At 34.4% G+C, this 12121-nt stretch overlaps 1 protein-coding gene across 1 annotated transcript; it reads left to right on the plus strand.

Annotated features, from left to right (window-relative positions):
- Window positions 1–6380: 6380 nt before the first annotated feature.
- On the plus strand, window positions 6381–9578 carry LOC133699097 (F-box/FBD/LRR-repeat protein At5g56420-like). Its single transcript, XM_062122235.1, has 4 exons — window positions 6381–6652; window positions 7214–8116; window positions 8205–8339; window positions 9012–9578. Exons 1-4 carry the CDS (start codon window positions 6599–6601, stop codon window positions 9324–9326), a joined length of 1407 nt encoding a protein of 468 aa, XP_061978219.1. The 5' UTR covers window positions 6381–6598; the 3' UTR covers window positions 9327–9578.
- Window positions 9579–12121: the final 2543 nt, after the last annotated feature.

Consider the following 12121-nt stretch of genomic DNA (forward strand, 5'->3'; position numbering starts at 1 on the left):
ATTTAACATCAATATATTTTCAACTAACATTTATACAAATTCATAAATAACAATTAAAATTAATCAAAATAATAAAAAACATAACAAACAATAATATAATAAAATTAAGATAAAATAATTAAATTTAATTCTATATTTCAATTAACATTTTTAAGGTAAATTCAACAATAACAATTCAAATTTAACAAAATTTTCAATTATTATGGCAATACAAACAATATAATAAATTGAACAAATAAAAAGAAAAAACTAAAGACTTTAGGAATGAAAAATGTTTACCTTAATAGTGTGTTGATTTCAATATTTTATCTACGAACAATACACAAAACAAAAAACAAAAAACAGAACAAAAGATAATCATAATTAAAATAAAAAGGTAAAAAATACAAAGATAAAGAAAAGAGAATAAATACCTTTTAATATGTTGAAAACTACAATCAAAACAATAAAAATTCGCACCAATTCTTGCAAAAACAAAACACAAACGGAGAGGAGAAGAGAAGATGAAATGAGGAACGGAGAAAAAATAAACCACGGAGGGGGGGCTGGGTTTTATACTATAATTTTACCGACAACTTTACTGACGGACATTAGAATATTATTTTCATGGCGGTGACATTAAATTTCCGTCGGTATATTTTGAATTTCACACTAAAATTTCGTCAGTATATTTTACAGTTGCACACACCTCTATGATGTTATACTGAGAGAATATCCGTTGGAAATAATGTCGATGATTGTGGCATGGGCAGTAAATATTTTGCAACTCTCGGTAAAATACCGATGGCCACAGGTCGTCGGTGATTGTGGCAAATGCAATAAATATTTTGCAACTCTCGGTAAAATACCGACGAATGGTTTCCTCAGTATGGACGTCAGTATTTGTGGAAAATGCAATAAATATTTTGCAACTCTCTGTAAAATACTGATGGAAGGTTTCTGTTAGTATGGAAGTCGATATTTGTGTCATACTTTTACATATTTTGTTTGTATTGCCTATTTATCCTCTTGCGCAAAAGCTTAAATTACAAACTTACTGCATAACACAATAACAACAACAAACAATTATAAAATAAATATTTCATGTTCCTACATTATAAAAAAAGGCTTTACACTTTCGTGTTCAGATCATATTTAGTCAGAATTTTCATCTTCATCGTTAGTTGAATTGTTATCAGCTTCATCGCATTCTTCAATGTGGTTATCATCATCTTCATCGACATTAGCTAGTCTACTAGAGCTCAAAACAATATTCAACTTCTTTGTGTCAACATCAACAAGACTATCATCAAAAACACGAAAATTCAATTTTTTTTCTAAGTCAATCGAATGAGTAACTCGATATGGTTCAACCAACTCACTAACTTGAAAGACTTCATTTATCACACTTGTGTCTTCGTTCTCGTCCTGAACAACCTCGACACGACCCTTGGGTTTTGTTTTTAAAACGGATAACCAATCAACTCTTGATCGATCCTTTTTAAAGCAAGGGGTGTATGTGTAATAAACTTGTTGGCATTGCTTTGTGAAAACAAAGACATCGTTTATGTTGCAGAGTCTAGCTTTTGAGTTGATTTCAACGAGACCATAGTGAGGATCTACTATGATTTCTCTATCAATTGTGTCATACCAATAGCATTTGAATAAAAACACTCTATTCTGCTCGCTATGATATTGCAATTCGACGACCTCTTATAATTTTCCATAGTAGTCAACTTCAAACTCACTACAAGTCGATCTCTTAATACAAATACCGCTGTTGTATGTCTTTTTTTCATGCCCGTATTCTTTAATATAAAACACATATCCATTGACAAAATACCCGTTATAGCACTTGACTTTTCTTTCAGGGCCTAGGCTTAGTAAAGACAATGAAATAGCAACACTACCTCTCATTTGATAAACTTTGTATATCAAATACAATAATAATTAATAAATGAACATTCTATAATATTAACGTATAATTACCTTGCAAGAGATAATGAGTTTGTGATAGGACTTAAATGTGTTCTAAACCATATGCTAAATTGTTCATCTTGTAATTGAAAGATTTGGGATTTGGTCAGCTGTGAGTTATTGGACAGTAAATATTATCGATGTTGCCTCCAAGGTTGTTCCAAATTATATGAGTTTATGATATTACAATATATAAATAGTACACTCTTGGTAAAGTTTAAGTAGTACATCTACTTACTTAATAAAAGGTCTCAACTCATCATAGTTAAATAAAACATAATTGTGTGCTTCTCTGAACTCTATTTCAGACAAATATCTTTCCCTTACGGTATTTTTAGGTGTGGGTCGTCTAGGATTGGAGAATATTGACAAGTTTTCATTTAAAGACACTTTACCACCATCATCATGCCATGGAACACGGTTGATTCTCATTCTCAAATGAGGTTTGAAATAGTACAAGATAAATGTTGAGATCTCCTCAACAATATAGGCCTCACATATTGAAGCCTCAACATGCGTCTTGTTTTTAACTTTTTTCTTAAGATTGAACAAGTACCTGTATATATAGAATTAAAATAAAATTATCAATTAAAAAAAACAATGAAAAAACTTTTAATTATGAATTACATTGCAACTGTAATATCTAACCTCTCGAATGGAAACATCCATTTATATTGGACTGGTCCTCAAACTTCTACCTCATATAGTAAATGTACGGGTAAATGCTTCATTGAGAAAAAAATGATGGAGGGAATATAATCTCAAGTTTGCATATTGTTTCGATGATATTCGTTTCAAGCCTTTCAATGTGATCAACATTCAACTTGCTGGAGCATATATCTCTAAAGAAATGACTGATCTCCGTGAATGCATCTCATATCACTTTTAACAACAAATCACGAAAAGCTAATGGAATGAGTGTTTGCATAAACACGTGGCAGTCATGACTCTTCATTCCATATAATCTGCATTCCTCCGTATTAACCAGCCTTGATATGTTCAAGGCATGTCCATGTACCATCACTCCATCAACTGTATTATGTGATTGGTGTCATGTCATGTGCTCAGCAGTTCTTGGTGACATGAATAACCTCTGCAATTTAGGTGTGGTTGGGAAGTATCTAAGTTTCTTATATGCCACAAGATTCTTTCCCATGCCAGTTCTGGGTTTGTAACGGGAATGTCCACATGTCATGCACTCGGCTAGCTCAGCATTTTCAAGGTAGTAAATCATGCAGAAGTTAGGGCACATGTCAATTTTCTAGTATCCTAAACCAAGGGGTTTTATCATGGACTTAGTCGCATAGAAGTTCTCTTTAAACTTGTTCCCTTCAGGTAAAATGCTTCTCGCCTATTCCATAATTTTATCATAACTAGCCTCACTCAACCCGTGATTTGACTTGATGGCGAACACCTGTGCTACGATCGATAATTTACTGTGGTTCGTGCACCCATCCTATAATGGTTCGTCGGAATCTTTCAACAGATCAAAAAACCTTGCTGCATCTGCATTAGGTTATTCTTCTACGATTGAACATTGACTGACATTACCTTGATTCATTCTTATTGCATCCATAACAATATTCCTGTAAGGATTACTCTTGTCATTTACAACTTCATGCACGTTGCTAGCACTAGAAAATGACCCAACCACCCTTTCTACCATGCTCTTATTAGGAACAAATAGTTCTCCGTGTGCATACCAACACAGGTAATTCTCCGTGAAGCCTTTGGTTAGAAGATGCATCGTTACAACATCTGGATGCATAAACTTTTTATTTTTACATTTCTTGCATGGACATCTAATACCACCATCAGTAAAATTCCTCGGATTGCAAGATTAATAAAACCCCGAACCCTATTACAATAATCCATCCTCCGCAATCCTTGTGGTGGGTCTCGATACATCCATGAACGATCATCCATGACTTCTATCGAACCTGTATAAAATTATGATGACAACATGTATTAATTAACTATGTTATGTAAATAAATTTGCAAAAATATTGGTTTGCCCCGACATTATCCAACAAACTAAAAAAACACCTATGTTAAATATTTATTATCAATTATCAACATCCATACAAATTTATACATATATAAATTTATGGAAATCACAACTCCACAATAGAAGTGATAAAACTTAAAACAGACCCGTTAAAAAGCTATTATTTATTTCATCACATCACATCTAATTTGGTGTAATTCTAATAAAGTTTCAACAATTTACAAACAAATAGAATTTGACAAAATCTAAAAGAAACTATAACAACTACAAAATTATACATTCTTACTACAAGTTTTTTTGACAAATAACAATAAAACAAGTACATATGTTAACAAAATACATATACTAAAAAAACAATAAAAAATAATAAAATTGACATTTAAATGTTAAAATTAAAAAGGATAGATTTACTTACAATAAATAATAAAATTAATCCATAATAAATGAGAGAACGAATGTTGTGACCACGTACAAAAGTATAAGAAAGATGAGTGCTTGTGTTGAGAAGAGGAGGATATTTTTAGGGGGGTGGGTGGTTGTTTGCAGTTTGGGAGGGGAGAGTTGGGATGAGAAAGAAGAAGGAGAAATAGAGGAGGAGAGAGTTGGCAAGGTGTGGATATATTGGCTTTTACCAATGAAATCATCGACGGACACATCTTGTCGGTATACCCATTGGTAATTCTGACGGTGAATGGGCCACGTCACTATATGAAGATCTCGGTTTGAATCCCTCGGTCAAATCATCTAAAAAAATTTCACGTCATCACACTGTTTCTTTTTTTCAAAATTCTATATATTCCATCGACAATTCGGTCGGTATATACCGACTGAATTGCCGACGAAATCTATGTCGTCGGTACTTATTACCAACAACAAAGGTCTGTCGGTATAGACCGATAAAATTAGAGACAGAATTATATCCTTCGGTAAAAATTACCGACAAAATAATTCCGTCGATTTTCTGGTAGTGTCTATTATTTAAGATATTTTATGTTCGTACATCGTCCTAATTACTTGGGTGGTAACATGACATCTTAACCTAATGCAATATAGGTAAGGGAGTAACTGCTTTATACCCTATGCATAAAGTGAATTCTAACATGAGCAAAAGTTTAAGTGAGCATTAGTAGACATAAATCACACTCGTCGTTTGAATTTTCCTATCTAATCCTAAAAGGGTACGAGCTTTGGGTTGAAAGCTTTAGTTGGTTTTTTATATGAAGTGTGTGAAAACTAAAAAATAATATGCATTCACATTCAATCTAATAGACTTAAAATAAATGCAATAAATAAAATAAAACAAAATGAAATGAAATAAATAAATGCTCAAAGGTGGTAAAAGAGAAAACACTTGCATATAGGTTTAACCTTAATCCCTAGTAGAGTTGCCATATTATCACTACCCAATATTAATATGATCTCTAAAATTAAAAGGGAAATTGTGAAAAAAAATGTAATTGCCACTTAAATTTTCTAAGGTAAAAGTTTAGGGAAAAAACCTAACACTAGTCACCAAAAATTAGACAAGGAGGTTTGTTATAACAAGGTTTTAGAATTAACTTTAGATTTTATAGGGACCTCTTTTTTCGCTTTAGATGGTTCGACCTTAGTACCGATAAAGGCTTGGTTTAGGCAATCCTTTTTTTTTTTTTCTTAAATTCAACCTCTTTGATGATGAAGATCATGAATTAAATATTTACTGTGTATTGCTCCTCCCTTTTAAGTTATCTCCCAAACTTCATAGCTATTATATATACCATTTTCTCTTACTCTATATGATGTTGTAGCTCTATAATATTAGTTATATCTTGGTTCAGCCTATCAAAAAATCCTTGTCATGGTTGTCTTCCTATCCTCCACTGTAATAACACAAATCATAGTAATTTTTATTTTATTGAGGTAATTCTCCACATTTTTAAGCCCTTGATTCGAGCTCTTTAATTTCTAAGACTGAAAGAGATAATTTTTTTGTTTTTTTGTTATGGTTCCCATCTCTTCTAAGTGTCAATAGGTCTTTTTTAGTTTCTTTATCTATTCAAAATGTGATCATCCCACCATATTATAGTATAATAATTAAATTTAATTACGTACTGCGAGTTTTATCTTATTTTTCTTTTGAGTATCTATGTCAATTAAAAAGTCATTTAATTTTTTTGTTTCACTCTAAATATAAATATGTTTCGGGGTTGTTTTTATCTTGGTGCGCTAGAATTTTAATCTGAGTACTTGTATAATTATAATGGTTAGGATTGATTGTAACAGAATTTTTTTTAATTATAATGTAATTGTAATTGTAATTGTAATTGTAATTGTACTTGCATGCAATAACGCAATCGCAAGGTAGTGAGATTGTAATTGTAACTGTAACCGTAATATTGGCAAAATCATTGCCTTTGGGTACGACCCAGAAACACTTAGGGCCCGAGAAAACAGCACTAAGTCGGCACCCTTCCTATTTCTCAACTCCGTATCTGCATCTGACAACTCGATCTATATTTAAATTCTAAGCAACTCCTGTATCTCTCCTAAGACACCCAGCAGGCGAAAAAACTAGAGGACTGGAGGGAGCTGCCGGGGCTCTGTAATAGTAGATATCTGAGATAACTTATCATCGCCATCCAACAAAAAATTACAATGCTGAGGGTGTCATCCATGTATAGCATGAAGAAATCACGTTTCTGTCGTAAGGTAAGTCAAATCTGCTACCTCGCATAGTCTCTATTTCTTCTCAATCTCCTGGCAGGAAGATTTTTTAAGATCCAAAGTCTGTTTTTTTTAATTTCTTTCTGGATTTGTTCCTTTTACTCCGTTCAATAATTTGAGAGCCTGTTAAATTTCTTTGCAAAGAACCACCGAACCGTTTGTGATACACACACATTGTGTGTGGATATGGATGAATTTATATAAAGCCTCGATTTTTATTTAATTTAACTGAAACGGGTTGGCTGGTAAATTAGCAATTTTTAAAGTTAAGATTCATGGAATAAAGGGGAAAGGCCGTGTCTATGTATTAACAATGCTGTCAATATTTTTTTTTGGCTGGTTATCGCTCGAAGGATTCTCTCTCGGCCTCTATTTATCTTCTATCTTCTAGCAAAAATATATATATTTTGGATAGAAGACTGTTTTTTCCTTTGTTCTGTCTAGCCGAACAACTTGAAACACTGTTGAGTTTGACGAAAAGGTGAACTTGGTATTATGGAATCTGCTAATTGTCCTTTTCAATTGTTTGTTTGTTTTGATAATTAGTCGTCGAGCTCTAAGAAGAGGGATGTGATCTCTGCTTTGCCGGATGAAATTATTATCCATATTCTCTCCTTCTTGACCCCTAAAGACGCAGCGATAACCAGTTTACTCTCACGGAGATGGAGGAATCTATGGACATTTATACCTAATCTTAACTTTAATGTTAATCACATGGCCCATCCTGATCCGTGGATGAGAAGAAGAGATTTCGTAAGAATGGTGAGTAATGTATTGTCTTTACACAGTGGCCAAAATATAAACAAGTTTTGGATTTGTTATGAGCTGGACTGCAGGTCTGGTCGCTATATCGATAAATGGATTTCTTTCGCAATAGAAAGAAAGGTTGAAAACCTTATTCTGGACTTGACAGAAGAACAGGAAATTGACGTGGATACCGAGATGTACACATTCCCGTGTTTCTTCTTTTCTGATGAGAAAGCCTTGTCCTCTATCAAATACTTGCGTATAGCAGGATGTATATTACATCTTCCTCCCTATTTCAGCAGTTTGAAGTCTCTGGTAGAGCTTTCTTTAACGTATGTAATGGTCACTGAAAATGAGCTTAACAAGTTATTATCTAGCTGCTTACTTCTTGAAAGATTCTCTGTTGGCAATGTCCCCAAGTTGGTTAATTTAAAAGTTTCTGGCCCATCCCTTCGGCTGAGGTACTTGGAAGTATCTCATTGCCGTTCTTTGGATAACATTGAGATATGGGCAGCAAACCTTGTCTCCTTTATATATAGGGGCAGAAAGGTTAACTTTTCACTCAATTGTGTACCTCAACTTGAAGATGCAATCATTGACATTTACGATTCAACTTTCGATTACGTTGCTAATATCTGCGACCATCTTGCGTTCAATGCCCCTCAGCTAAAAAGTCTTGGGCTCAGGATTGTCCCTTTAGAGGTATATGAAAGTTGATTGTTGGCCTTTTTCCCCCCCTTTGTTATGTGTTTAATCTACTTATTATAACGTATTCCTTTCCATTCTACAGGTCAACACAAGTTTAACTGTCTTCCCCAGACTGGTTAATCTTAAGGTATTGACCCTTTTAGTTCATGAATACTATGATACCGCCTTGTGGTATCTTCTGAGAGCATCACCTTTCTTGCAAGTGCTCCAGGTGAAAGTAAGTTCTAGATTCTGCTCGAAGTTGTTTGAGTTCTGGAATTTATTGCCCTAGTATCTTATTCTCATAGGCTACATATATCAGGAACTTTATAGCTTCTGCATATGCAAAATGCATAATGGCTTCTTGGTTGAGTTGCTTAATTGGATGTCTAAACAAAACGAACATGCGACCATGTCTGGGGCATGTCATGCCCAATAGAAATGTTTCGGTACTTTCAACTGTGGCATTGGCAATGGTGTTTCATATGTTTGGTCTTTGGAGGATCAAAGCAGCATTTTGGATTATTAGTTGTCATATAGTTAAATTCTTGCTGCAAGTCTTAATTGGTCTTTAAAAACGTACCAGTTGTTTTTGACATTCCTCTACTACCGGTTCCTCTACTGTGCAGTCTATAAACATTGGAGACCTTAACCTATGAGACTGGTAAAAACAGATGGGTTGTGATGATGGCAGGGCATTCAACACGTCTATAATCAATTTTTTTTTTGAGTTCTTTTTATATAAGGAAAAGGAAAAAAAATGAAAATCTGAAAATACCCTAACCAGTGCACATTGATTGTGTCACCTTTAATAACTAAGCATCCAAAGAGTGCGTGTTGCGTACTTGCACTGTCTCAAACATACCCTTGCTATCAGCTGTTTATTGAATGTTCCTCCTTGTTCTTGCAGTTTTTATGGCGACTCAAATCTCCATTTAGGACTGGAGGATGCAAAAATATATTTTCTGGATATGGAACTGCATTTACCCATGAATTTCTGAAGGAGGTTCATATGCTTGGTTTCCGAAGCCGCTTAGACGATATTGAGTTTGCAAGATATCTGCTTAAAAATGCCACTGCGCTTAATATACTTGTAATCGATCCATTCATCCGGTATCTCGATGGTTGGGTTGAGAAAGAAAATAAAGCAACGCGGAAAGCAAGAGATGAGGCAAGGCGGCTCCTAAAAGAGGCTCCTGCAAATGTCCATCTATTAATCCTCTGATCTCCAAGGACGAGTCCAGACTTCGGTGCCTGGGAGGGTGGACTTTGGCCCACATTCAGATTCTTCCGTGCTGATCTCCCCGGGTTCTAGAGTGTTTCTATTGTCTTGCTATATGCTAAGTCCACTGTTTATATGTGGCATAGTTTTCATAAAACTAGTTGTTGACGCTGACATTAGCGGGAAACATGACCGTACGTATGCACTCAGCTTGTTTATTAATATTTTATTGCTGGCTCTTCTTCGTAGTTTGTCGATTCTTCTGTTAACAGACGTGTGATTTATGGGACTGTGGACAGGGCACGGTGCGAGAAAGATGGGTTTGATATTTGTTGTCTTTGTTTCTGTTCGTTGCTAGTTCTTTTTTCCCCCTTGATTCTTTAATTATCAAACAATTTGGTTTTATTTGAATCAAATGACAAAAAAAAGTCAATAATAGAAAACGACAAATAATTTTAAGAAAAGTGACAATGATAATAATAGTCAGGAAGACAAAAAAAAAACCTTGATGAGTGAAAAATTATATTATTTAATTTTTAATCAATTAAATATAAAAAAATAAAATAAAAAAAACTAGGGATTAAGAGATTAGTCATTTTAGGTTATCTTGCCAAATTTGCATTGAAAAATAAAATAAGCTAGAAAAAAAATATCAACCTCAATTAACTCAATTAACTTTTCAAACTCATAATCAGGGTTTTTAAATATAAAAAAAAACTTACATGAAAAAACTGCAAAGCTCAATTTCAAAGTAATGAAATGCTAGAGAACGAAATCAGATAAGCAAAATAAACCACACAAAAAGGTTCAGAATAAAAAAAGCAATAAAAAATAAAGATTACAATTGAAATTAAAAATAAATTATAGGACAACAATAATTTTTTGATTTGAGAGTTAAATTGAAAAGAATAATAACATTAACAAAATGATTAAAAAAATCTAAAGAACTAGGACCAAGTTGTAAAATCTAATACATTACACCATTAAACAGTTTTACCGACGGACTAATTCCGTCGGTGACAGGAATGAACTCCATCGGTGAAAAAATTACAGACGGCATCACCGACGGAACACGTCCGTCGGTATAATAGTCGCCGGTAACTCCCATTTTCGTCGCTAATTCTGTTGCAAATAAAAAAAAACACCCACCGACCGAACAACGACGGTCTTACAGACGGAGACGCGTGCGCAAAAAAAAAAAGTTTCCCGCGGGAACATTACCAACGGAATAAATCCGTCTGCAATTTCAACGGTAATTACCGACGGACTATCCATCGGTAATTATGGCATCGGTAGTAATTGTTTGCCAACCCTCTGTGAAATACCGACGGATATTATTCGTCTGTATATCTCTCTGTATATAATCACCGACGGAATATATCCATCAGTAATTATGGCATGGCTGGTAATTGTTTGGCAACTCTCTGTGAAATACCGACGGATATTATCCGTCGGTATATCTGTCGGTATGTATTTTGAAATATATATAAAAAATAATTTATTAATAGTAAAAAACCTTAATAAACAAATAAAATTGGATTAAACATTAAAAATATAAAAGTAATGTTAAATAATATTCATTACAAATTTAATGTGTTTAAAAAATAAAATGGAGGAGGAGGAGGAGACTGGTTGTTCCCGGGACCATACGGCAAAAAAGAAGCTGCACAAGTATCGTCACCCATCTTTGATCTCATCTCCATGACTATTTGACGGAGCTCATCATAATTAGTCGAGAGTTGTTGATATTGTTGTTTCAACGCAATGAACTCCTCAAACTGCGTGTTCGATACTGATGGAGAGCTTCTAACGATTGAGACACTACGAGCCGAACGCAAGTTTTCAGCCGTAGTGTTGGAGAACCCGTAGACCCGATTTTATCGGGTCCACCAGACGATCCCACCTCTATCCACAAATCTGGATCGAAATCTGGATGGGTCGACGGATTGTCTCCATATCTCTCCTTCAACCGGCTATTATAGGTCTCCTGAAAATTCCGTCGATAAAAAAATCATCAAATGCAATTCAAGATGCAATTCAAGAAAATAATAACTTACAAAATAAAATGAATGAACCAACATACCACGAAGTGCTGAGCAGGGTTGTCCACGAACTGCTGCACCCCCTTTTGGCGGTCTTGACTCCGTACATGCGTGTCTACAAACAGCTCCATTGGACTCGGCTCACGTCCAAGAGACGAAGTCTGTAAGGAAAAAATAGGTTGAAAGTTAAATATATTATAAGAAATGACAAATTAATTAACGATATATTTCATTAAAATTAATCTTACCATCCGCTTTGCATGTGCGCTGAATGGGATGGATCCGCCAGTGTGCGTGGTCACCGAACCATGAATTTGCCGGTTCCGGTTGTCGGCGCCGGATTGTGAGCGTCGTGAGAACCGCTCTGAGGTCACGTGCTCAATATATAACGTCCATATTTCCCCCAAGATGAATGACGGTTTGAATTCCTGCCAAACCGCCACCTCATTCCATCCTTCTAGACCGTTATCCCTCGCATGTCTTTTTGATTTTTTTTGGGTGTCATACCAAAAATCACGCAACCTACTTACATAGTAACAAATTAGAATTTAAAACATAAAATTATAAAACAAAAATAAATATTATTTTCGATGTTACCTAGTTGCTGCGTGATTCTCCCGTACCCTCCTCACAACATTGTTGTCCGCCCTATCCCGCTCAAATTTGTTCTGTGTATATAAATAATTCATATAAAATAAAAATAGTACGAGTTATAAAATTATAAAAATCATTTATTAAAAATAAGCTGGAAATTAA

The sequence above is a fragment of the Populus nigra genome, chromosome 7 (assembly GCF_951802175.1).
Source record: "Populus nigra chromosome 7, ddPopNigr1.1, whole genome shotgun sequence".
NCBI lineage: Eukaryota > Viridiplantae > Streptophyta > Magnoliopsida > Malpighiales > Salicaceae > Populus > Populus nigra.

Bases quoted from the DNA above. Each gene is read 5' to 3' on its own strand.
- LOC133699097 (XM_062122235.1), top strand. From the start codon at position 6,599: ATGCTGAGGGTGTCATCCATGTATAGCATGAAGAAATCACGTTTCTGT. The intron at 8,117-8,204 runs GTATATGAAAGT...TCCATTCTACAG, and splicing joins TCAGGATTGTCCCTTTAGAG to GTCAACACAAGTTTAACTGT. The intron at 8,340-9,011 runs GTAAGTTCTAGA...TTGTTCTTGCAG, and splicing joins TGCAAGTGCTCCAGGTGAAA to TTTTTATGGCGACTCAAATC.